The following is a 27474-nucleotide window of genomic DNA, read 5'->3' as shown; positions in this document are numbered from 1 at the left end:
CATCAGCACAAAAAAGCATGGAGTAGCATCATGTTTAAAAGCTGGACTGATTTATCTGCTCCTCTGGTCTGCTGCTTGCTCCATCCCAATTAGAAAAAAGGTGGGTGTTGTGGTGGTGAGATTGCTAGCCATGCCAGCACCAAAAAAGAAAGACAACCATTGCCGTAGAAACAGAAATTAGCATAACAACAATGATACCTACTCTCAAAGACTTTCTGGTTTCAACTTTGGGAGCCATTAGTCACAATAATACTTGTTAGTAGTGCTTCCACATTCATAGAAGACATGTGAGAATGGTCAGAATGTCATGGTGATGTTTCAGAAATGTATCCTTTCTATGATGTATCAGAAATGTATCCTTTCTCATACAGTGCATAAGTATTCCTCCAAGAACTGCCCACAGCACCACCCGTGTTAGAACTTCCCAGAGCCTAATAGTCAGGAAGTTGGCATGTAGAACCCATCAACCACAACCAGTACTAAGATGGGGCTTTTGTGGCTCCCCAGTGGCATAGGCCACGAAATATCACCTTCTCTGCCACCACTTATGCGTGCATGGAAATGTAGCTTAGTGTACTCTAGCACAGGGTTACTACAGCAATGTTCCCAGGTTTGATCAAGAGAATGAGCTGAGGAGAGGCATGCACATACATTTGAGACAGTATTGGTCAATAACTAGTAAGGGTCTCTATTATATTTTGTAGCTACTGCAATGTTGGCATATACTTGATTTCTTATATCCATTGTATTCCTGTACTGCTGTTTCTGCTAGGCTATCTAGATCAGGGGTGTCAAACATGCGGCCCCTGGGCCAGATCCAGCTCCCGGAGGGCTTTTGTCCGGCCCGCAAGGCAAGGCAACCAGCCCCCATTCCCCCTCCCTTTGTGGGTTTCCTGGGGCCGCAGCAGCCCCACTCTCCCAGCCAGCAAACCTCCCCTGTCCTGTTCTGGGAAGGGCCGCTCTGGCTTTGCTCACCAACCCACCCACTTTCTCCACACCCCTGTCCTTTCCAGGCGTAGCGAGGCCAGAGCAGGCTCGCACGCCCACCCCCACCGTCCTTCCCAAGAACAGTGAGGTCTGAGCAGGCTCACATGCCCCCCTCCTCCCCCCTCCCATTCTGGGTGCAGCAAGGCCCAGGCAGGCTCGCGCGCACCCACCCACCTCCTCCCTTCCCGTTCTAGGCGCAGCAAGGCCCGAGCAGGCTTGCGGTCCAACCTCCCCACCTCCCCCCATCCCATTCTGGGCGAGCTTGCCAGCCAAGGCAGCCCTCCCTGCAAGATCTGGGCTGGCGAGCCCTGATTCCAGCTCACCAGCTAAGGCATCCACTACCACCCCATCTGGATCTGGGCAGGTGAGCCCGCTGCCAGCTCACCAGACAAGGCAGCCCTCCCCTTCTGGATCTGGGCTGGCAAGTATCTCCAGTACCTGGCATTACATTGTATGGTATTTATTTGTTTGTTTGTTTGTTTGTTTGGTACATATAGTCGGCCCGACCAAGAGTCATTCATGTTATATCTGGCCCTCCTCACAAATGAGTGCGACACCCCTGATCTAGATAGTTCCAGAGAATAGTTTAAAGAAGTTTATATTTTCTAAGTGTCCAGCTCATCTCCACTAATGGCAGTATGTGTGAGGGAAGCATTGCAGCACACTATTAAGTGATGAGAATCTAATGACTCAATCTATCATTTTAACGGGGAATGAGACTATCTGATCTGAACATTTTGCTTTTGAAGGATTAATTTGCATCAAAGGGATATATTCCAGAAGTTCATTACCACCACCACCATCATCATCATCATGTTAGTGTTATACTCCTGAACACCTAGGCACCAATGTCAAAACCACATAAACAGGGAAGAAAAGAAAATAAGGAGTAACAATACACAGGTGTACAAAAAATGCTTGTACCGAACTACTTAAGTGAGAAGAAACAACTGTTTAAGGAGAAAAGGCCCAAGGGAAAAGGTTTTATAAGAAAAAAATGCAAAGTATTGGCAAGTAGATTATTCCTTGCATATGGAGAAGCTAATGTAATGGGAGAAGAAAATTGTGCAAATTCCATCTCTATTTAACAGAGAGAATAATTTCATTATTAGCAATGTACGGCTGTGATGTTTCTCTTTCTTTTAATGATGGCAAACAGATTGGCTTTACGTGTTACTTCAAGGGAGGAGGAAAATAACTCTGGCTTTGGCATGAACCAGGATCAGCAAACCAAACTATTATCCTCCCCTACCAGAAAATTCCTCATTTTCTTCTGAGCCCAGTTCCAAATTCCACACTTTATCCTGACCTCATTGGGAGCATGGCAGGGTACAAAAACCTTCTTTCAATACCTTGGGAAGTCCTTGTCCCTCTTGCAGTCCCTCAGCATTCCCTGTTCTGCCACTTCTGTTACCTTCCCATTTGCTTCCTGGAAGAAGCAGTAGTGATGTTCCTCTGGAGGCCTTCCTGTGTACCTTCCCTCCCTGGCAACTGGATCACTACCAACAAGTCACGGTCCCTGAGAAATGGTTATTCACACAGCCTGGGAAATGTACTATTTCTTGTAAGTAGGACAGAGATTCTAACAAAAGATCTTATCCTCTTTTTCCTTTGTTTATTAGGAAACTGACCTCATGACCTTTAACATCTCAATGCATCGGTCCTGGTGGCGAGAACATGGGCCAGGCTGCATACGAAGAGTGGTGCGTCCTTCAGCTCCTGGGATTTTAGATGATTTTTCCTATGTCTCTGTGACAGGCTGCATCATTGACTTCCAGTACCTAGAGGTCATTCACAGTGCCATCCAAATATTTCTCTCTGTAAGTGTTCATTCACCACTAAAATCAGATTATGCCATGCTTATGCTGCCTTCTTATAACAGTTACACATTTTTTTCAACTGCTGCTTATTGCCATACTTTTAGACAACTTTGATATTGGTATTAACTCAAGGCCCCAAAGTCACCACCACCCCACACTTTGTACTATGAAATAGCATTAAATATATCATCAAGGGATACATGTTTTTAAAATGTGCTTTAAAAGATCCAGCCATTTTTTTTAAAATCAAAACCGAATCACACCTTCACAAGTAGTTATTCTTTTTATCAGATGGCGATGTTTCACATTGGCTGCTTGATTTTGTACAAATATTCTGTACGTTGAAAGCGTTCATACTAGAAGCATCTGCATCTACCCTGGTGATAATAACCCCCAGATATATGTCTAATATTTGGGAGCAACAGACCACTTCTTTCAGTTTTCACAGCCAAAGATATCATAGAAGAAAGAATGGTAAAGACAATTCAGTAGCTGCCTCAATTAGTCAAAGTGGAATTATTTGCCAGAGCAGAAGCTTCAAAACATCAATGGAACCGGAATTTCCCAATGTAAAGTCATCCTATGTGGGATCGTCAGATATAGGTGATTACCTATTAAAATGTTTAAAGTGTTCGATTGCTCTGATGGAATGGCCTCTTTTCCTTCCTGTCTATGATCAAGAGAGGCTCACTTTCTGAATTAACTACTGCTTTTTCACTAGCATCTAGAATTTAAAAACTTGAACAGTAAAGTTTTGTGTGTTAGCTACAAAATCGCTGCCACAGAATGGCTTCCGTAGGAGGTGGAGCTAGCCACAAAATGGTCTGCTTAGTGAAGATCTTTGTGTAGTAGTGGCAGCTGCTGCCAAAATAACATTTTTTTAAAAGGTGCACAGACAAATCAAATCTCTGGTAGCCAAACAGAAGCCTTGCTGGGCAAAGCCCTACTTGGCCCTGACCAGTTTCTAAAAACACACGAAAGGTGTGAGAGGGCACTGTGATGCCCATGGGGACCACGTTGGGGACCCCTGCTATGAGGGATCTGTATCTCCATAGTGTCAGTCTTATACTTCCTTGGGTAATATGACTGTACGGAAAAGGTTTTTTTAAGAGCTGAGTATGAAGTAGGGTCGCCAGGGGGATGTTTTTGGGGCAGAGCGTGAGAAGGGTGGGATTTGGGGAAGGGAGGGACTTTAATGCCAAAGCGGCCATTTTCTCCAGGTGAACTGATCTGGAGATCAGTTGGCTGGAGATCAGTTTATAATAACAGGAGATCTCCAGCTAGTACCTGGAGGTTGGCAACCCCTAGTATGAAGGAACAACCAGACACTAAGGGAGGGATGTGGTATCAGGCAGAGGAACATCTAGGGACCAAGCAGAAAGGCTCTCTGCAGATGTAGCCCTCTGGTTAATAATGTTAATAAAGTATTGTTAACTATAGAATAAAGATTTCTGCATTATTTACTAACCAGAGAACACCACAATGACCTTCATTTTGCGAGCAGTAACTTTACCTTGATCATGTAGTATATATCATAATACGGGTTACAGATTATTGTATTAAGGTATTTTATTATATATTATATTTTGTCAACAGCAATACAGAAGGCAGAAAGTTGAAGTTTAGCAACAGATGTATTGAGTGAAGCTAGATTTCCACCCATTTGTGTTAACTAAGTAGATAATTCATAAATATATTTAAGTGTGTTCAAGTAGATCAGGTTTCTCTTATTAACCTGAAACACGTCTTTGTAATTAAGATTCTGTTAAATACTCTCCTGGGTAAAAGTTCTTCCCTAAAATGATATTTGAACCATAAAATGTAGTTGAACTATAGCCAAACATTCACAGATTTTTTTAAAAAAAACACTTCTCTGCATACATACTATTTTGCTTGCAGCCAATTGTAAAAATATAATTTTCCTCCTTGCACAGTTAGAACATAACTTATTTTCATGAAGCTGTAGAAATGTAACAAGCCATTTTACAATGTAACAAAAAAATTTATTGGTGTAACTAATAATTTTAACATGCTCACATTTGTACCGGTGAAATAGCAAAATAGTGAGCTTACTTAGTAAGGAACTTTAACATTCTTTGAAGACTACTGCATATAATTTCTGAGACTTTGCTTGTAACAGCAGTTTATTATATTCGTCTTTAAGAAGTCATTTTAATTCTAAACAATTCACTTTATGTTTTTATTACACAATGTCTATGAATCACTTTTGTTATTCCAACTCCAACACAGAGGCAGGAATCAGTAGACTACAGTAGGGGGGAGAAGTGGAAAGTCTTGGGGCCATTGGATAAATGCTACCCTAATCACCTGACGTGCTTAAAGAGATAATTTAAAGATTTATTTATCTATTTAAACATTCATACCCTGCCTTTCCTTGTGTTTCAAGGCGGCTTACAGTAATGATTAAAAAACATTTTCTGTTAAAACCAGAATAAAACAACAAACCCCAGATCTCTCCCTCCCTTCACCCTTAAAATTTGTCTGCCAGATCCTTACTTCAGATCCTGGATTAAGCAGGAACTCTAGCCATAATATCTGTCACTGAAAACTTTTTGTTAGAGTTCAACTGAATGCTGGGTATTTACACTTGAGAAAAGAGGGGACATAGCAAGCACATGATCCTGCATCCCACTCCTGTATCGTCATTGCAGTATAATCATGGAGCAGAATACTACATCTGCATCAGTCTACTGTTCAGTACAGCTCAAGATAAGAGGACAAAACATTTGTTCATGGCATACCATAAATTTCAAGCTGCCCATCTGCAACACTGAATCCTAATAAAACTATATTCAATAAATAAAAAACAACATAGGACCATCAGCGTGCTTGGCACTTTACAAAATACAAGTAAACCATTTAGAATTTAAAATTTGGCAGAGGCAAGACACAGGGTGGAGGTGGAGGTGGGGCTAAACAGGGGAAGGCTGTATAGTCAATCCAATTATGCTAGTGAAGGCTTAGTTTAATTTTAAACAATCCGCTTTATATTTTTATTACACAATGCCTATGAATCACTTTTGATATTCCAACACAGAGGCATGTATCAGTAGACTACAGTAAGGGGGGGGGCATTCTGTGCAGGATGGGCAGCACAGGGTTTGTGCTGAAGACATCTTGGGAACAAGCGGCTTTTGAAAAAAGATGGCCTAAGACAGATACTTTGGAGGCAATTCTAGGCAAAAGAGGCAGCGAGGGCAAAAGGGGAGTCTTTTGAGAGAGCAGAAGACCTCTGACAGGGGGCTGAAGTGTAACAAACTAGAGATGAGAAAGGTGCAGCTGTCACGACAACAGATGACTAGAGTGTGAACCAGAATTTTCACTAAGGGAACAGAGAGAAGGGCCGGGTGTTTGTTTGTTTTTTGTCACATTGTAAAGTAAAATCATGTTGCCATTTCTTTTTTTGCCATGGTGTAAAGTGGCTGCAATCCAAAACAATACCCTATGCTGTACTGAGAGTGACTCAAAACAAAATACAGCATGTAGCTCAAAATCACCTTATATATTCACTATATTATCGCTATAACTCAAACAGAGACAGATACTGAATGTACAGGTACACAATGCATACAACCACATGAAACCACATGAAAAACATGAAAAATACAACAAACCTATACCACCAACAACCTATAATGCCAACAATTCTAATATGATAATAATAATAATACCCTTCCCATAGAGTCCGTGTCAAAAAGTTCTTTAGACACTATATAGCTGTTCCAAACAAGCTGTATCTTTTGTGACACGCTGGAAAAAAGCATCAGCAGTCACTATGCCATGAAAGAGTAGTAGACTCTAGCTTGCGAGGCAAATGTCTTGCTTTATAATCCGGATCAGTGCCGCTGGGAGCTTTCTTGCAGCGAAAGCATTCACGCATGCTCCTTTGACTTGAGGAAGGTTTGTAGGCTGAAGAAGCCCTATGGTGAAATGTGATAAAAATACCTAAGATACACGTCATTATCTAAAACCTACAGCATTCAACCATTGTTGACCCATATCCCAGCAGCACTGATTTAAAAAACAAATTAATGCTAGGACATCTATAAGAAGTCCACTTCCATTTTTAAACTCTGAAAGATACTTCTTGAGTAACATCTGTAGAGTTCTTATGAAACTTAAGATAAGCTATAAGTGCAATTCTAAACAGAGTTGCATCCTTCTAAGCTCATTCATTTCAGTAGATTTTGAAGGGTGTAGCTATGTTTTTAGGATGGCATTGAAAAGAATCCCCATGCATCATGACAAAAGTTATTTTCTCTTTTTTTCCATAGCTTCAAATTGCACAATAAAAGATTTGACCCTCCTCAAGGTTTTTTACAGAAATGATTTGCACTTTTAAACATAATTGTTCATTCTTTGGCAGGGTATCATGTTGTTTCCTTGATTTTGTTAATGATTTCTACCCTACTGTGTTCAAAGCTTCTGCCTTGCATGGATTATTTATTGTGAAGAACAGTAATGACATTTTGTGGTCAAATGCTATTTCTTCAAAGTAAAATAATTTAATTAGCAACCATTTAATTAGCAAACTAGTACAGCAGCCATTGAAATGGAAAGTGTGAGGTACCTGTTAATTATTAAATGCTGTGACTTCTGGGTTCAAGATTGCTTTATGACCTTACTAGATTATTGTTTTAAAAATGAATGAAAAGTTGTTTTTCAGTTGCTGTGAAACAGTAGACATGTTTTCCAAGGAAGCAACTTTTCCAGAGGGTTAGATCTTACAGATCCATTCCATTAACAGTGGCACCTTATTCTAGCACAAGGAGCCTTTGGCTAGCAAAACATCGTGTTGCATTGGCAAAACTTTCCTTTGCCAAGAGAAAACACCATTGTTAGCACAGTGGATATGTAGGATCCAACACAATATTTGTTTCAATTAGGTAAAGTTTAATCTCCTTTGCATTTTGGAGGGCTGTGTGCAATGTGCAACCATGGGCATTTACTGGGTCTGATGATATCATGAATAATGTGTCACACATTTCCATACTACACTGTGCCCACATAACTTTGAGAACTTTTGAGGCCTTCATTGTGCTTTATGTGGTTGACCATTTTAGAAGCTGAGAGCTTTCCCACTGCATGACAGTACATTATGTAGCCATAAGACGGGGAAAAAGAAAATGTACAAAGTTTATAAATATGTGTTACAAAATTAGCTTTTTACCAGCTTATGATGTTTGGGAATTAAATGTCATTGTCTCCAGGAAGTTCTTCTCTGGATCAGAACTTGGTTAAGATTCTGCACACACATGGTCACTGTCCAGTGTGACATGGCTGATTCATAGGCACATGTGTATGATGATAAATTATTCAAGAATCACAGGGTACAGTGCTTGGAGTTCAGGCTGAGTTAGACAGAAGAGCTAAAGGATCTCACAGGCCAATGAGCTCACCAGACTAAGGTGGCAGTTAGCAAATCTAGGTTTTAAAGTGCCTGAGGGTTTCTGACTGGGTCCCAGCTCATGGTCCAAGAAATCTATCAGGTGATCTCAGAGCAAGGGGGAAAGGTAACCCAGGAAGAGTGGTGGTCATATGCAGGCTGCCATGGCTGCCTCTGTGATACAGGTTGAAAGGTGCTGAGCTTGGACTGCTAGGAGTCCCAGGTTGAGTTCCACCCTAGTATCTGACATACAGAATGCCTGCACAGCATAATTTATTTTAACATACAGCTAGTTGTATTTTGTGCATTGTGAAGCAAATTTGGGGGCAGTTGAGCATATGGAACTTAACAAGGAGGAAAGTTGTTTCTTAGAAAGAACTAGATGAAAAAAGTTAGCAAGAAATAAAAAAGTAGGCAAATACTGTTTTCTTTCAATATTCATGACTTTATACTAATAGTATGTTTTGGGATTAATTACTGAGTCAAAGGATTTATTGACTTATACTGAACTCAGATAATATGTGTAGATATACAATTGCTATATAGAATGACAAAACATACTCAGAAAATAAGATGACATTATTATTCCTTTGTTCCTCCTCACATGAAACTGAAGCAAGTCAAAATTTGGTCTCCAACAGTTCCTGGTTCTTCTCCTCAGCCCCTAAAGTGACATCTTCAGCTCTTGGAACTCAATTAGGGTTCTCTCTTCAGAAAGGCAGCCTGGTGGAGTTGCAGCTGCCTGGAGAAAAAAAGCCCCGTGGAGTCTAAATGTGGAGCTTCAGCTGCTCATTTCCACACATTAAGCCTCTACTAAAGGGTCAGGCCTGATGGCTACCCTAGTTACAGGTAGGCTAACCTATCTCCCATCCCCCACCAACTCTCCCCTGCTGTCACATAGGGATAAAACTGGGGGGGCGCAGATGTTGTGGCCATGGCAATATCACTTCTGGTCACTGCAACACTTCAGGAATTTCCCCAATCTCTGTAGCCGTTACCATAGAGATTGGGAGAACTCCTAGAGCGGGGGAGTTATGTCATGGAGGGCATCAGCAGCACTTCTCCTCAAACCCACACTCCTCCCTAATCCTGTGGTGACTCAAGCTCACAGGCAGAGGTTGACTGGTGCTAGGCTGCCAACCATGCGCTATGGCTCTGGTCCTGCGCCTGTCTCCAGCTCCGTGTTTCCCAGCATTCCAAGGGTTCTGGAGACCCTGGGGCTGCAGCGCTTCTACTTCAGTTTCGTATCCTGGGCTGCAGATCTGAGAGCATGGTGCGCTGACTTTGGTCTAAGATTTCCCCCTCTGCACCTGACAGAGTCTGTGCTTGGTCTGGCAAGTCTTCCTGCAGAATCCAAAGGCTGGGGCTAGCTTCCTCTGTCTCTTCCTCATACAAGGAGGTGTTGGAAGGTGACCCACAACAAAACCCTAGTCACAGGCTAGGCCCCAAACTCTTGAGATGCATTCCCACAATTCTTTTGTTTTGTCTTTCACCTGTCCTGGAAGGAGAGTCCTATCTCATGAGTAAATTTCTGGAAGGTCCAGTTGAACTCAGGCCCTGCAGGAGGCAGGGTTGCCAGTTTCTCATAAGGGGTCAAGGCCTCAGCAGGGCCCAGCAGACTGTAAGGCTTAGAGCCGCCATGTCTCCCACTATAGCTGCCAATCCCGCTAGCAGCTCCCACTATTGCAGCTACTCAGTAGAGTTTTAGTGGAAACCTAGAGCATCACCCCAACTTGATAACATCACTTCTGGGTTCATGCTCTAAGTGATGTCATGCCACTGGAGTGCTGGTGATTACATTTCCCCGCACCCACAACCGCCCCCCCCCCCCAGTTGCCAGTGCTTGGCTGGCTACCTTGTGCTTGACAGACTGAAGCAGGCAGGCCATAAGACACAAAAGGCGATCAGCTATATTGATAATATGAAGTTTTGGCCCTAGACTTCATTCCAGAAAATGCTGGAAATCTATATATCTAATTCCCACATGTGCCCCTCTGCCTACAGGTACTTAAATCTGCAGATAAGGGGGCACTCTGACCCCCAACAGATGATTTTTTTCAAACTTGAATGTTCTTACCTGTTGGAGTGGTGATGGCAGCCAGCACTGCAAGGATCCATGCTGGCCCGGTGTGGTTTCAGACGAGCGGGTGGGGGGAGGTCTTCCTTGCCTGCTCACCTGGAGCGACTTTGGGCGGGCAAGCCCCCCACGTACACATATAGCCCCACTCTCACTTGCTCGCCAAAGCCACTCCAGGAGAGCGGGTGAGCGAGTGAGGCCTTCCGCCCTGCTCTTGCTGGTTGCCCGAAGCCACTCCAGGTGGGTGAGTGAGCGCTGGAGACCCCAGACACGGTGGCTGCAGACACGTGGGCTCTAAGGTAAGTGGTTGGGGGGGGGGATGGGATTCACCGACGAGTTTCGTGGGGCCCCACTTGTTATATATAATCTCCTTATTACAACAACTGTGCAGTTTAGGAGCATTTGTGAAGAGACCTCCATTAACCTCTAGTGTGACATCACAGTAAATTGAAACAGAACTTGTGCATTTTTCACAGGAACAAGAACCCTTTTGTCATCCATAGCAAATCCAAAATAAAATGATAATAGTGGGAGCTCAGTATCCAGTGATAATAGTGGGATGATAATAGTGGGAGCTCAGTTAGGGAATAGGGGTTATCTCATCCACAGATATTAGGGAGACGAGTGCCCCTTCTCCATTATTTTCAAAGGGACTCCATTTTTATTGCTCCCCACTGCTTTTTTCCCTCTGTCATTTCCCCAACCTTCCTTCTTTCGCTATTATTTTACCTTCCTTTGTTACTGTGTATTTATTCTGACTTGGATAGCCTTGTTTCATCAGATCTCAGAAGCTAAGCAGTGTTGGCTCTGGTTAGTTCCCAGATGGGAAACCACCAAGGAAGGACAGGGCTGCTATGCAGAGGCAGGCAATGGCAAACCACCGCTAAACGTCTCTTGCCTTGAAAATACTGTGAGGTGGCCATGAGTCGGTTGCGACTTGATGACACTTTCCACCACCTCCATTTATTCTCCCTGTCCCTTCCTTTTTTGTTATTCTCTTTGGGTTACAAAAGCTTGGAGGCAAGGGGGCAAATGTACTAGCTGCATTTGCAGGAGGCAGGGTTGCTAACCCAAAAGTGGGACCTGGAGTTCTTCCAGGATTACAGTTGATGTCCAGGCTACATAGATCAACTGGCCGGAAGAAAATGGCAGCTTTGGAGGGTGGACTCTGGGGCATCACATCCCCAATGAGCTCCCTCCTGAAACGCCACAGTCCCCAGACACTGCCCCCAAATCTCCAGGAATTTCCCAGCTGCAGTTGGCAACCCTAGGTAAAACAGTTTAGAATAAACCCTGCTGCACAGTTCCTTACAGTGAGTCCTTTGCAGAATTAATGCAGGCTAATCCCATTGATTTCAATGACTGAAGGACTGCACTGTTAAGAATCTTTTTAATGATTAGTATTCCGGGATTTTAGCTGTGTTTATCTGGGACTGAGTCACTGTGAGGAGAAGAATCAGGGCACACAAGCCCAAATTATAAAATGAGAGAGATCTATTGGGGAAAGGTGTGTGTTCCCCCCAGAATTGTAAATCATTTTTGGTACACATTTTTCCATAGGAATAACTGTCCAATAATTCCTGTGCATAGAAATTATTCTTCCTCTGTTCTTCCAGTTATGTTTCTAATTTTGAAAATGTATGGGATGTTGTAAAGCATACCATTAAATACTATTTTAAAAGAAGAATCCATCACTCTTGAGACTAGGCTGAAGTAACAAATGAAGCTTCAAGTTGGGATGTGGCAGGTTGCCAACTGCTCTGTGAGTCCTAAACTGCAATAAAATGGCGAGGTGCAAAACCAGTGGGACCATGCCAAAGAGTAAAATTCCTCATGATGGATGGGTAACTTATTCACTCTGTTAGAAATAATACACAGAGCACGGGATAATTTGATGTTGGGGGAATTCGTACTTAAATAAAATATTTTTCCCTTTACATTTCGAGTTTCATTTTTACTACTTTTGTCTCATTAATTGGCTTGGAACAACAGCCAGGCCCAGGAAGAGCACACAAAAAAGTACTGCTGTTCTAAACAAATCCATGACCCTTGAATCATAGAACAAAAGAACACAGAAATGAAACTCTGTTTTGTAATCATTGTGGTGGAAAAAAACAAGACCGATAGTCACATAGTTTCGTTTAGCTGACAGGTTTCTCAAAAACTCATTAGCAGTATTGGAATATGTGGAATGGCTGATATTTTTAAAGAAAAAACTTCTGCATGACCAGTAAAGCTCTACAGGTCTCCATTAAGTCTGATGCAAACAAGAATTATGCTATTTTTATCTCCAATTTTGTTACACAGTGAATGGAACTTCTGCTACATGCAGTTTCTGTTATTCAGCTGGAACTAACAGCTAATTTTAAAAATCATGTAGCATAACAGTGAAGAAGACTGAGTAGGGCTGGAGTTCTACCAGGATTATGGGGTGTTGTAATCTCTCGTTTTATTGCCTTATTTTGTTCTCACACAAGTCACAATTTAGTTTATTGCAGACCACAAATTCAGCACACAGCTGACACTCTGTCTACATCACAGGCAGCAGAGTGTGTTGTGGGAAAGTCTTTAATGAAAATCATCTGAAACTTATGAGCTCGCAGGTCTCTTCGTCAAGGTTTACCAGTGTGACCCTCTTGGTCTCCTTTCTCTTGTGTTAAATATAACACGGCAGGTTCAATGGCAGAGCAAAGGAGTCCTGTGGTCAAATAACCACCGAATTTGCTAGCACATACATTGTCTTTCATGTACAGTAGAAGAAGGCAGGAAGAGCTTGTGAATCAAACTGCTTTTGATGCCACTGTATGGAGATGTGAGGGGTGTGGGGACTAAGTCAGAATATTATTATAGGGAACATAATAAAAAGAAGCATGCTGCTAAGGAACCTTATCTAAGTAATCCTGCACAGATAAAAGGTGTTTTTTTTTTAATGATGCACTGAGTTCACTGAAGGGAATATTTTCTCTTGTCTGTGAGGTCTCAGATTAGTTTGCAGTGTTCATTATTTATTTTATCATGGAAGGATTAAAAGTTCAAACTGGATTGTCATTTCACAACTGAGATTTCAGAAGCTTTGTCATAATACTTTTCTGTAAGAAACTATCTGGGGTCTTGCTGGTTACAGTCTTGACCATTCCAGCAGCACAGTCAAGCAGCAGTTTGGGGCCAGGGAATTGTCAGGTAGAGACTGTCAGGTATCATGGGCATCATGGAGGAGAGAAAGAGTTCGAAAGTACTGCTCTGCATAGGCTTGACACCATTTTGCCCAATTAAATCCACAGGTGATCTTCTGCTTGTGCATGTATCATAACAGCTAAAGAACTCACCTAGTTTAGTATTGCACAGATTCTTCTGCTGGATAGGAGGATATATTTTGGTTGAACTTTAGGAGAAACTTCCCAACAGTGTGAATGTTTGGACAATGGAGCCAGTTACCTGGGAACAGGGTCTTTCTTGCTGGAAGTCTTCAATCAGATGCTGGAAAGCCACCTGTCAGGAATTCTCTAGCTTTGGGTTTATCTAGCTTTGGATTGGACTAGATAGCCTTTTAACTTCCTTCAAAATCTATGACCGTGTCTCTCAAGACACACAGGTCCATGTTATTAATATTATTTGGGCTAACAGGACACAGACACACTCACAGGCATAGTGTACATTGAGACTGGTCTTTTGCAATGCACTCTACTGCGGCCCTTGAAGAGTGTTTGGAAGCTGCAGCTAGTGCAGGATGCTGCAGCTAGACTGCTGGTCAGGGGCAGCTAGCACGAGGATGTGACCCTGATATTACATCATTTACACTGGCTACCGAACCACTCCCAAGCCCAATTTAAGGTGTGGTTATGTTCTTTAAACATGGCTTGGGACCAGAGTTTCTGAAGGACTGTCTTCTAAGATCACAGGGAGATGCTCTCCTGAATGCCCCACTAATCAAAGAAGCTCGTCTGATGGGCACACGAGAGATGGCCTTTTCGGTGGCAGTCCTATGACTATGGAACAACCTCCCCATGGAGGTGCACCTGGCCCCCTCACTTTCAATCTTCGGGAGGAAGTGGAAGACAGTTTTATTCAAGACTGCTTTGACTAGTTTGTATTTTTGGCAGTCCTCATTGAGATTTTTAATTGTGGTGTTTTAGGTTTTTTTAAAAAAAATAATTCCTATTTTGTCCCTTTTTGCAAATTTTTACCCAACACTAGTCAATACAATGATTTTTCACAAGTAAAGGATGGAGGCTATTCCAAGTAGAACAGTTGATGGAAACCTGAATGAAGGTATGGTTGCCAGCTAACGAAACATAAACCGAGATAGATTTGTTGTCTTGTTTGAAGGGTTCAGTGGTTCTCTGGGCAAGTTACCAGAATGTTTTATATAAAAGGCAGAACTTGGGGCTGATTTTAGAATTGGTGGAGTCAGTGTCAGCATTTACACCGAGTACATACCAAGTATAAATACAGTCACGTCCACTGTTGCCAGACTGTAGAGCCCTGTGCCAGCTTATCCTGTAAAGTGCTGCATGATAGACTGTTGGAAACATGCATGCGCACTCCCTCTATAGCCACAAAACCGCCTGCCCTTTACAAGCCCAGTTGAACTGAGGTAGGCAGGGTAGATGTTGCAAAAACAACACAGCATCTCTAAAGTGACAGCAACTAGTTTGCTGTCATTCCTCCCTCCCTGTGCATCTCCTTCACTGTGCACTAGGATCAGGTGTAGGCTCAGTGCAGTACCATCCCCTTAAGACAAGACAAAGGGATCTTGTTAGTCCCTGTCCTCTGATCTACACCCACTGATCTATGCATTTTTTAAATCATAATTTGCATCCTCAGCAGTTTCGGGAGGATGCCTGACAATTTGCATTTCAGTGGTTGTGTGCATGACAGACGAGAGTATTTGGACTGCATGTTCTAATCCTAAATGAAATTAAATTGTTTAAGGAGAATAAAAGACATTTTAAATAACAAGACATTTTAAAAAAATTGAAGAAGAAGAAGTTATCATATTAGGTCCGTACAGATCCTGGGAACTGAATTTTATTTTGGCTTCTGAGAAGATGAATCATGAGCTTTGGATTCCAGTTTCCACAAACACCTGAAAATGCAAATTACAAAACTCAGTCAGCTCGCCTTCTGACTTTGGGGCACTGGTTGTGTTGCCACCACTCTTACGGTCAAGCATCACTCAAAACAAAAAGATAAAAGTTGCAGTTTAATTGAAGCGGTGCCTGTGCCTTTAGCCTCTGCAAAGCATTCCCCTTGCAAAATGGTGCCTGTTTCTATGCAGAACTAAATCTTTTACTTGAGGAACAAACGATGCTTGAGAATGAGCACACAAATCCTCCTGTGCTCTTTCTGGCTCTCTCTGCCTTTCATCTCATCTTTCTCTGCTTCCAATTTGTAGCTGAAATCAGCATTTTGGGCTTTTTCTTAGACAATGGCTTTTTTCTGATAATAAGGAACAACTTTCTTTAGTAATTGAACTACGGCTGTGTGGGAAGCTAAATAAAACACACCTAGAAGGTCTGCATCTCTAGCACAGTCAACGCATTTACACCTGTCAGAAATAATGGAGCTTTCCAAATGTTCCAGCCATGGCTGGGCTGAATTAAATTCATAATAACCATACATCTATCAGATCTCTTTATCTCCGCTTTCTTTTCTAATGTTATTAAAAAAAACCTGTAATAATCTAATGTATTTTTCCACTTCTGTACAGCTGTTGATTGTAGTTGGGTTTTACTTGCGGGAAATTTTCTCCTGAGGAGAAACAACATAAAAAATCATTGGGTTATAATTGTAGATACAGTAAATACGTTTTTAAATTTTGCCTTCTCCTTTTATTGTTCCCAAAAGTGTACCTTATCAATAATACAGTAAGTGGGAAAAATCTTATAACCATTCTTTGTAACCAGTCTGTTGAGAGCTTATTTTAAACCAGTAATCAGAATATTTTATATCATAAATCATTTACTTATACAGATAATCATGAGCTGAGTAAATATATGAGTATATATATGAGTAAATTATGGTATGAGTGTACACATATACATGAACAGATTTTATGGCAAGAGCAGTGAAGCTATAACATAAAACCAGTATTTGGTTATTTCTTAGTAAATTGGTTGGTGCAACTCCCCAGGTCATGTGCATAATGTACTGTTAGCTTTATACATTCAGTTTTTCTAAGGGTGGCTTCCCTTGTATATGCACAGAGGTGTCAAACTACTTTTCAAGGCAGCGATGAAGTGATAATCACAGAGCCTAAGTAGAAGTTACAAGCTGTATCAGTTCACCTCAGTTACAGCTGTACTGTAGCTGCTAGTTCCCAGGAGCAATTTGGATTTGGACCACTGTGCATGAGAAAGCAGAATTCCTGCCTTCTCCCCTGTGCTGTTTTCAGAGGCTGAAACAGCTAGTGGGCTGTGGGGGGGGGGGAGCATTATTTGCTCCATTGGGAACCAGCATGTGCTAGTAATGCAATACACATGCTTTTGATGAAATTACAAGTTATGAGCAGCAAACTTAAATGCTCAAAAAAGTTAATTCTTCAGGTCCAGGGATGGGGCTCACTGTAATCAGACCTTTGGCAATTCTAATGGAATAGCTAGTGTAGTGGTAAAATTTATAATTTAGACACATTCCTTTTTATTTAATAGTGTTAGGTAACTGGTAGTTTGAAGACTTACCCTAAGATAACACAACCTTATTTCTAGAACAAGGCTTAAAGGCTGCTGTATGAGATACAGGTTTGCCAGGGAGAGTGGGATATAACAATAACACTAATAATAATAAACAACTTTAATTGTTTTTGTATTAACATTGTTTTAAGCCATTTCTCATTCTGGTAGTCTTATGTGTGGACCCAGAAATATTACCCCATGCTCCTGCCATGAACCACTTACAGCGGTACAAAGGAAAGAAACCTCACATAAACATGAACACGTGAAGCTGCCTTATACTGAATCAGACCATTGGTCCATCAAAGTCAGTATTGCCTACTCAGACCGGCAGTGGCTCTCCAGGGTCTCAGTCTTTCACATCACCTACTTGCCTAGTCCATTTAACTGGAGATGCTGGGGACTGAACCTGGGACCTTCTGCATGCCAAGCAGATGCTCTACCACTGAGCCAAATCCCTTCCCCAGAAAAGTGGATCCCACCAGACTACTCTAACATGTAAAGAGTACCACTATCATAAGCATGGCACAGCCAGTGAAATCATGAAAAATGGAACAGTTAGGAATATGGTTGTTAATATTAAAATTGGCAATAATTAGTATGTGGTCCCTGCACTTAGTAAATTTGGTACACTGTTCTGTGATTCAGAGGTGGAAAATCCTGGGTTAAAGTTGTTTTTAACATGAATAACTGATGAGAAAAACACTGAAAATGGAATTACACCTGGCAGTGCCTTTGATGCTGTGTGCTGCAACAAGTGATTACAACAATGTGACATTTACTTGGCAATTAAAATCAGTTTCATTCAGAAAATGCTGAAGAGTTGTTTAGTTTCTACTTTGGCAATCAAGCCAACTTGCCATTATCACACAGTACTAATGAATGTCTTACGGGCATATACCACCTTGTTCAATTTAATAGACATTTCTGAAACATCTAATTGTATAGTCGGGTTTCTCTAATGACTCCGTAGGGACTAACATCTGAAGAAGACCTTCCGCCTCAAATGAGAATGGGAAATGATCCCAGTTTGAACGAATTCCCTTTGCAGTGATGTCATCATATTTTCATGAGCACATCCTTGGCTGGCAGCCTATTCCCACATCAATGTTTTCTTTACCCTATTATCTATTTTGCAAATGGTTTTACAGGTATAGGGAAGTTTATGAATACTTCATGTCTGGAAACCATTATGCTGTTAAATACAGCATATGAATTCAAACAATGATCTGGAAGTGCTCCCCTCTGCTTTTTATGCAGTTCTAAGGTCATGAACAAGGGCCGTTGCACTTTAAATAATCTTGCTATTTATAATAAAGGATCTGTTTATCATAGGATATTGATCAATGTCCCAAATCAATTAAAACCCAGTAAATCCAGTTGTTACTGGTAAGTGTACAGTGCAGCATAGCCAAGCCCTAAAGAATTTTCTTTTCTCCCATTTCCACTCTACCTTCTACAGATAAAACACAGTAATTTTATAGCAATGACCTAGGAAGTTCCAGTCCTCAGTGATGTAAGTAATAAACACATTTTCTTCTTCTTGTGGGCTTCCATATCCATTCACCAGAGAGTTTCATACAACTATGCATAATAGAATTCTCTGAACACTTAAGCACTTTATCACTAACCACTGTTGAAGAAGAAAGATCCAATACAAGGAATGAGCTACTATTCCCCTGCAGTTTCCTAAGTTCAGATATATAGTAAATGAGATTTGTTTTTAAAAGAGAAAGAAATCCTGGAACTAATTTTTATGAAGTGTGTATAATTTTACAGATTTTTGGCCAGTGACTGTAGAAGCTGAAAACTTTTCAGCAACTTGAGCTTGTACAAATCCGTGAACCCACCCCCTTTAAACTTCCTTCCTCCTCAGGCAACCCCCCCCCCCATCTCCAGCACCGGAGGTGGCAACCCTAGTTGATAGTGAAATTGGATAGACATTCAAAGGTCTATCATTTAAGCCCAGTCTGGTGAAGCTTCACAGACTGGCTCAGCCTTGCCTTGCTGCAATGTGCTGACTCAACCACTGGGCCCCAAGCATCATGGATCTGTTACTGGGATGCACTTGTAATGGGTGCCTTATGTTTCCATTGCATGTATACTAATAACCTGAGTCATGGAAGAAAATGTCCAAGTTTGTTTCTGAAATATTATCAATAGACAATGTCACACTTGTATTTTTCTAGCCTTGCAAGATCATGGAGGAAAACCAATTTCTCTGCAAGTTTACACTCAACAAACTGCAAGGTGATTTGAGCCTTCTCATGGTGTAGTAGCAACACCAGCAGTTTGGGATGAACTCTACTATAGACCCTGCCTCCCCCCCCAAAAAAAAAATCTGTCAAATTGTATGTATTTTACCAAAATTAGTTGCAGGATTCATTTATTTTCCTTTAAAAATTAATCTCATTTACTATGTGGGAACAGTTGAAACCCATATGTAGAATGAAGGTCCTCCCCTCCCTTTTCAACATTTTCTAAAGGACCATTTCTGGCTACTTGGTTTTTATTGTATTGATAGCCAGGCATGGACACTACAGATTAATACAAAGAAATAAGTTTGTGTAAACATCATCAAGTAGGGTTGCCAACCTCCAGGTAGTAGCTGGAGATCTCCTGCTATTACAACTGATCTCCAGCTGACAGAGATCAGTTCACTTGGAGAAAATGGCCGCTTTGGCAATTGGACTCTATGGCATTGAAGTCCCTCCCCTCCCCAAACCCCACCCTCCTCAGGCTCTGCCCCAAAACCCTCCCACCGCTGGCAACCCTAATCATCAAGCATGGTCTACTATTTAGCCTCAATTCTTCTCCTCAAAGCAATGATTTTGCAATGTGGATCAGGTCCTGACAAAGTACAGATACCTTATTCCCACCCACGTTTGAGGGCCTTCTTTATCCTTGTCGCACTGTAAATATAAGATAGAGAACATTTCAGTGGATTCAGAGCAGCCTGTGGGTCTTATTTATTTAGATACTTAATAGGACCATTTCTTTAGAGACCTGCTCAAGATGGCTATCAAATTCAAATTAATTCAATAATAAAATAATTTAAAATGCACAACAAAAATGCAAATCAGTGGCTTTTGAAGGAGTATGAATAGCAGGTGTCTTATGGGAAGAGAGGATTTTTGGGGGGGTTCTTTTTATTTGGTTTTTATCTATAATGTTTTCATTTTCATCCTCTTGAAACGAGGAAAGGCAGTGTACAAATATTTTCAATAATAAATAATAAAAGGGGCATAAATACATGGTAAAACAGAGTAGGTGCGAGGTAAAGCTTAAGACACGGGCATTCCAAAGGTGAGGCGCCGCTATCGAGAAAGCTGTGCCTATGGTCACCAGGCATCTTATTTCTACAGGAAGGGACAAAGAGAGCAGGGCTTGAGATGAAGATATTAACTGGCAGTCTAGACCATACAGGAGATGGATTTCCCCCTATTTATTGAGTGTTCAAAGTACAGTTTAGGAGTTTTAGCTTAATTCCTAGCTTTGCACAGTGCCTCTTTAACCTTATACTAACAGCACAGCCTTTGTCAAAAATGTTCAAGGAGCCGATCTGTAACTTTTCCCCAAGTGAAGCATTAGTGATGATTCCCAGTGGTAAGAAGAGAATACAAGGGATTATTCTCCCCAACTGAGTAGTATTTTTAGCGGAAGGATCTTCTTTTCTCTCTTCAGTGCAAAATGGGTAGGTATTTGTTTCTTACAGAAAACTTGGCTAATAGCAGGAGGTATCTTAAGTGCCGGGACCTTGTAAGTAACATTCCTTGTAACGAATTAGCATGCATTTTTAATGTCCAGGTTCTCGTTTCATTTGCATGCAAGCCCTGTGACAGCTTATTCATTTGAGCCTTATTTCTCCGTGCTCTGCGTAGAACAGATAATGACCCAGCATTTCAGAAATTAGCTTCCATTCCTGCAGACACAAGTAATTGTGAGCACTGATTCAAAAGGACAAGCCTCTTTGAGTGTAGCAATATTGTAAACAAGGACTTGACAATGGTAGGGCTTAGTGATTGCAAATTCCTATACTGGGTAAAGAGCCTTTTTTTTTTTTTTTAAGAAAAAGGAAAATAAAGGGAGTTTTGATAGTAACTCAGATGAAAACCGGAAGAAAAATAATAGGAGACCACTCATAAAATAATGACTATATAAAACATGGAATAGTCAGAAAACTCCTAAATGCTATTTCAATCTGCCCTTGTTGCCTGAATGTTAACAGAGATGGAGCACACTGAATTTCCCTATAGAGGAAATTCGACAGTCTTGGAGGCAATAATGGAAGACCTTTGTCTCTGTCAGCAGCCACAAAATGGCTTTCACTAACCTCAAATGAGGTCCAGTTACCACACTAGCATCTTGTTCTAACTGATGGATAAAGTCATATGGCCAGAGATGGAACATTTCAATTGCTCAAAATTTCCTCTTTGTACATCGCTTATGCTAACCCCATACTGTTACTGTGGGTCAGCTGAGGTACATGGTATTCCTGTATTTTGCCCACATGGCTATATGATTGCAGCCTGGTTACTGGGGGAAACGTAAGCAGAAAAAGATCATACCTCAAAATTGCAGATAGAATTGGCTTCATCGGCTCTCTGAAGCAACTACTGAAAACCATTTGTCTTAAAATTCCTCTCAATTCCACTTATAGTTCCCTCAGCAACTTTCAGTCCTTGCTTAACTTAGCTAGTGCTATTTCTATAATATGTGAAATGCTTCTAATTGACATCAGATTTCACAACTTTGCTAGTGAGGTGTGAAATCTGATGTCAATTAGAAGCATTTCACATATTATAGAGATCAGGAGTTTACATACCTGTTTGTTTAAAATTTTCTATGGAATGTGTAGAAGCCATACTTAAATTACAATCCTAAACAGTTATAGCCTTCTTTTTTTATATAAATTTTTATTATTTTAATAATAAAAAAAACAAATTATAAAAATCATAAAAAAGAAAACAGAAAAAAACATAAAAGATACAAAAATACAAAAAGAGCACTTATACAACAGTCAAAATTACACCATATAATATAAATTGTAAAATACACGGTGCTCTAATCCCCACCACCCACCTTAACAGTGTGTCCCACCACTAATAGACTTCCGGAGAAGTGTTTTGACAGTATTTAAAATTACCTTATACTATTATTATTATTAAAAAAATTACATTTTATCTATAATTCATTAACTATACTTGTAAAATTCATTTTCGCCAGTTTATCCCAAAATGCGATGGCCTTTAACCATGTTTTTTAAACTCTTCCATATCTTTACTGTGTAAAGAATCTGTAAGTTTGGCCATCCGCATATACATCCACAATTTCTCTCTCCAGTCCTTAATTGAAGGTTTATTTATTTGCTTCCAGTTTTTTGCTATTATAATTCTTGCTGCCGCAAAACTGTATTGACATATAACTCTATCACATCTATCCATATTGTCTTTAGGGATTCCCAATAAACAAAAAGCAGGATCTTTTTTTACTTTTATATTAATCAAATTATTAGTTTTCTTTAATATTAGTCTCCAAAATCTCTTAATTTTTTTACAAAACCACCATACATGCATAAACGTGCCTTTTTCAGTTCCACACTTCCAAGATAAACCCATATCGTCTTTCTTCATTTTACTTAGCAGTGCCAGGGTTATGTACCATCTATAAAACATTTTATATAAGTTTTCTCTTATTTCATTAGTGATTGTAAATTTGTATTCCCTCTTCCACAAGTTTTCCCATATTTCCAAATCAATATTATAGCCTAACTCCTTCATCCATTTCACCATCACTGGTTTAATCCTTTCTTGTTCGAAATTCACTTCAATTAATAACTTATAAATTCTTCCTATCAGTCCTTTATTTCCCTTAGTTAATATAATTTCTAGTTTAGATTTATTTTTATTAAATCCCCTCAAATTATCTTTATTAAATATATCCCTTAATTTATAATACATAAACCAGTCTTTAATTTTAAGCTCTTCTCTACTCTTCAACATCCAAACCCCTTCTTTACATTCCGTAATTTCTCTACAAATATCGATATCCAGATTTAGTTGTACACCTCTCTTCATAAAAGCTTCTACAGAGTTAATCAAGCCAGGGGTTTTACATTCCAAAAATCCTTTATATTTCTTCCAAGTTTGAAGTAGACCAACTCTAATAAAATGGGAATTAAATTCTTTGTTTACTTTCTCCTTTTCATACCATAAATATGCATGCCACCTGAAGCGTAAATTAAACCCCTCTAATTCTAATATTTTAGGATTCTCTAATAGAATCCAATTTTTTAGCCAGGTAAAACAAGCTGCTTGATAATACATTCTCAAATCTGGTAATCCCAGGCCTCCTGTTTCTTTTAATTCAACTAAGTTATTATATGCTATCCTATGTCTTTCCTTACCCCATAGAAAAATTAAAATATCTTTCTTCCAACTTTTAAATATCTGTGCTCCTTTCAAAATTGGTAGGTTTTGAAATTAAAAAAAGCATCTTAGGCAATACCATCATTTTAATAACTGAAATTCTACCCCATAGTGATAATGGTATTTTTTTCCCAGTTTTTGAGATCTATTACTATCTGTTGCCATTGTTTAATATAATTATTCTGAAATAAATTAAGATTATTCAGTGATAACCATATACCCAAATATTTTACTTTATGTTCAATATTAAACCCTGTCTTTTTGGTTAATACTTGTTGTTGTGAGAGAGTCGTATTTTTAACAAATAGCTTATTTTTATTTTTATTTATTTTAAAACCTGCAAGCTTTCCATAAACCTCCAAAATTCTATTCCAATTATCAATTTGCTCAGTAGGATCCGTCAAAAATCATACAAGGTCATCTGCATATGTTTTAATTTTATAGTGATTTCTCCCAATTCGGAATCCAATTAATTCAGTAGACTGTCTAATCTTTTTTAATAGGACTTCTAATACTAAAATAAACAACAAAGGGGAAAGAGGACAACCTTGTCTTGTTCCCTTTTGAATTTCAAATTGTGATGATAATATTCCATTTATCAACAAACTAGCCATCTGATAAGTATATACATTTTCTATAGCTGTCTTAAAATTTACTCCAAAACCCATAAATTCTAATATTTTTTTCATAAACTTCCAATTCACATTGTCAAATGCTTTTTCAGCGTCCAAAAATATCATGGCTACCGGAGTTGTAGTCTGTTCAGCATATTCTAAAAGATTTATTACCACTCTTACATTTTGGCTAATCAATCTTCCTAGTAAAAATCCTGCTTGATCTTCATGTATAGTTTGGTTTAATACCCTTTTTAATCTAGTTGCTAAGATGGCAACAAATAATTTTTAATCATTATTCAATAATGAAATAGGTCTATAGTTTTTTACTTCCAATAAATCCAAATTCGCTTTTGGTATTAATACTATATTCGCTTGTTTCCAGGTTTGAGGGATAGGTCCATTTTGCAAACAGGAATTTATCACACCTAATAAATAAGGGGCTAATTGTTCTTGAAATGTTTTATAATAAAATGCTGTGAGCCCATCCGCCCCAGGTGAGTTGTTTAGTTTACTTTTCCCTATTGCCTCCTTTAGTTCTTCCTAGTTATTAGAGAATCCAATGATTCCCTATTTTCTTGTGATAATTTTTCCCAGTGAAATTGACTGAGATATACATCCATTTCTTTCTTTGATACTAAATTCTTCCTGTATAAATTTGTATAATATTCTACAAATGTTTCCATAATTTTTTGTTTATCACTTGTTATCTTACCCTTCCTTTTAATTTTTAATATTGGTAATTTTTTTCTCTTTATGTTTAAGCTGCCATGCTAACATTTTACCCAGTTTATTGGCGTGTTCAAAGAATCTTTGTCTATTAAAAATAATTTTCTTTTCAATTTCATCAGATATTAAAAATTCATATTGATGTTGCCATTTTTTCAAATTATTAAGCTGTTCCTGTTTCAGTAATTTATCTTGTAATTTTCTAAGCTGTCTTTCTCCTTGTCTAATTTCCTCTAAAATATTTTTCTTCTGTGCCTCTCTCTCTTTGAACTATCTTGTATTTTGTTGTATTAGCAATCCTCTAATTACTGCTTTACCGGCATCCCATACTACATCACAGTTATAGCCTTCTAAGCCCATTGATTTCAGTGAACTTAAAAAGGTGTTAACACTGCATAGGATTGCACTGTTAAAGTTTTGTTTTTTTAACCCTATCTTTAATTATCTATACATGCTGTAGGGATCACAGCCAAACTTCACTTCCCAATAATACGTAGTTCGTCTAGTTTTAAAAAATAGCCAGATATGTTTCTCATATACAGGGATGAATAAGTATTATCCTGTCACTTCTATAATGTATTTCTAGGAGATAAAGATGTATGGTATCTCCCAATTCAGAGATCTTCTGTACTGCACCACATGGTGTAGTGGTTAGGAGTGGTGGACTCTAATCTGGGGAACTGAGTTTGATTCCCCCACTCCTCCACATGAGCGACGGACTCTAGTCTGGTGAACTGGATTGGTTTCCCCACTCTTACACATGAAGCCAGCTGGGTGACCTTGGGTTAGTCACAGTTCTCTTAGAGCTCTCTCAGCCTCACTTACCTCCCAAGGTGTCTGTTGCAGGAGAGAGGAAGGGAAGGAGATTGTAAGCCGGTTTGATTCTCCTTAAAAAGGTAGAGAAAGTTGACATATAAAACTCAACTCCTTTTCTTCTTCTGAGTAGACACTGTTTAAATTCTTACAACATTATGATCTGACCTACAGCAAAAACTTGAGCAAGGATTCTTATGTATTAAAATCATAACACTGAGTATAGGTTGCTGGGTATAATTTTGAAAGTTACTGAGATTCTGTTTCAGAAAGCTGTGTACATGTGAGTGGGCCTTTCTCCTTGTAGAAGTGTGACCGTCAAATATCTTTGCTTGGCAGTAATGTCTTCACACGTCTTCCAAGAAGGTTATATATAAAGTGTCAGCTCTAAACACCAACCATTAGTCTTCTGCATGGACAAATGAACTGGTTGATGTGTCTAAATGGAGATTCTAAAAGCTGGCTGGTAGTATTTCGGGATCAGTATAAATATTCTAGCAATCTTGGCTGTTGACATGTTTAAACTGAGTCTGTAGGCTATTGAATTCTAAAAAGAAATCATCATTATCCAGAGACATTATGACATATTGTTCTGGAGTCACTGAAAGGCACATTGAGTGATGGCTATGCACTTCATTAAATTGTACGTAATCTCTTTTGAAATGCCTACTGTATATTTCTTCAGGAGAAAAGTCTGCTTAGCTAGACTTGATTACAATGGCAATCCATATCTTGTGACACAAGTAATTAGTACTCTCTGAAAGCTCTTGATCAGAATTGACAAGATGGACTCCTCCTTAAATGATAAAATATAGACTCCAGGGCTAAACATAGATTTGGGAAAATGCTGGTTAACACAGATTAAACAGCGTGATTTGGAGTAAAGAACTATGTGTTTTAATGACCAGTGAATTTTTTCACTAGATTCAGCTGCCTTGGTAACCAGTCCTAGGGCAAAATCACCCAACTGGGTCTGGTTCTAGAAAGCTTACCTCAGTCTTGGATCAGCAAAATTTTCTATTGTCAGTTTTCGATGTAATTGCTGCCAAGTGTATCTCGACTTGCAACAGTGGCTTGACTATCATATACAGATATCATGTCCTAATTTACTGTCACTTCTGCATACTGTTCTTCCACAATGAATTATGGCTGGCACTGTCTAGTTTTATGTATATAGCAATCAAGCCAGGTAAGTTAGAATGAAAGAAAGTGATTTGCACAAATCATAGCTGGGTCCCACATTCAGGGTCAGTTCTAGTGGTTGCACCACACTCAGTTCTTCATAGTGTTCATTTCTTGATTCAGTAAGGAGGGTAGGTGTTTGCCTACCTTAGATGGAATATACTTAGTATTGGCTATTGCACAATTTCCATCAAAGTGAAGAGGATAGGCATTCTAACAGTGCATTCCTGACCAGAATGCCTGTGCCGGGCTTAGGAGGCAATGCAGCGGCGCTGCCTCCTAAGGAGGTTTCAGCCCGGCCAAAACCTCTGCCCGGCCGAAACCTCCGCCCTCATGGGGTTACACGGTAGATACGTATCTTGGGGGGGCAAGGGGGCGTCCCCGAGCCGAAACGGCTCAGGAGGCTGCCTAACGGCGGCACCGCCCCCTGTCTGGCACCGTGACACCCTGGGAACGCCTCCCAGGACGCTGGGACGCCCCGGGAACGCTTCCCGGGACACCGCCATGGCCTGCTTAAACACTAATTTTAAATTCCAAAGAATTATATACAAAGCCATGAAATTATTTTGTCTTCTAGGATGAGGCAGAGGTTGAAAACATAGATCAAAAATAAGAGAAGAAAGAGGACAACCTTATCTTGTACTGCTTTCAAGAGGGAATGGCACAGAAAAGATGTCGTTAGTCAGGAAGACTCTAGGTCTGGGAGATGAATAAAGAATTTTAATTCTCTTTCAATTTTTTGAAAG

The 27474-nt window shown here is 39.9% G+C and overlaps 1 protein-coding gene across 1 annotated transcript in view; it reads left to right on the top strand.

Annotated features, from left to right (window-relative positions):
• NKAIN3 (sodium/potassium transporting ATPase interacting 3) overlaps positions 1-27474 on the top strand; it is a 235146-nt gene that overhangs the window by 175683 nt on the left and 31989 nt on the right. The window contains exon 4 of the mRNA XM_056854473.1: positions 2610-2807. Within this exon, the coding sequence (XP_056710451.1) occupies positions 2610-2807 (198 nt within the window). The remainder of the gene's footprint in view (positions 1-2609; positions 2808-27474) is intronic.

This window comes from Euleptes europaea, chromosome 8 (genome assembly GCF_029931775.1).
Source record: "Euleptes europaea isolate rEulEur1 chromosome 8, rEulEur1.hap1, whole genome shotgun sequence".
Lineage (NCBI taxonomy): Eukaryota > Metazoa > Chordata > Lepidosauria > Squamata > Sphaerodactylidae > Euleptes > Euleptes europaea.
The sequence above is the reverse complement of the archived record's forward strand: the minus strand, read 5'-3'. Positions and strand labels throughout refer to the sequence as shown.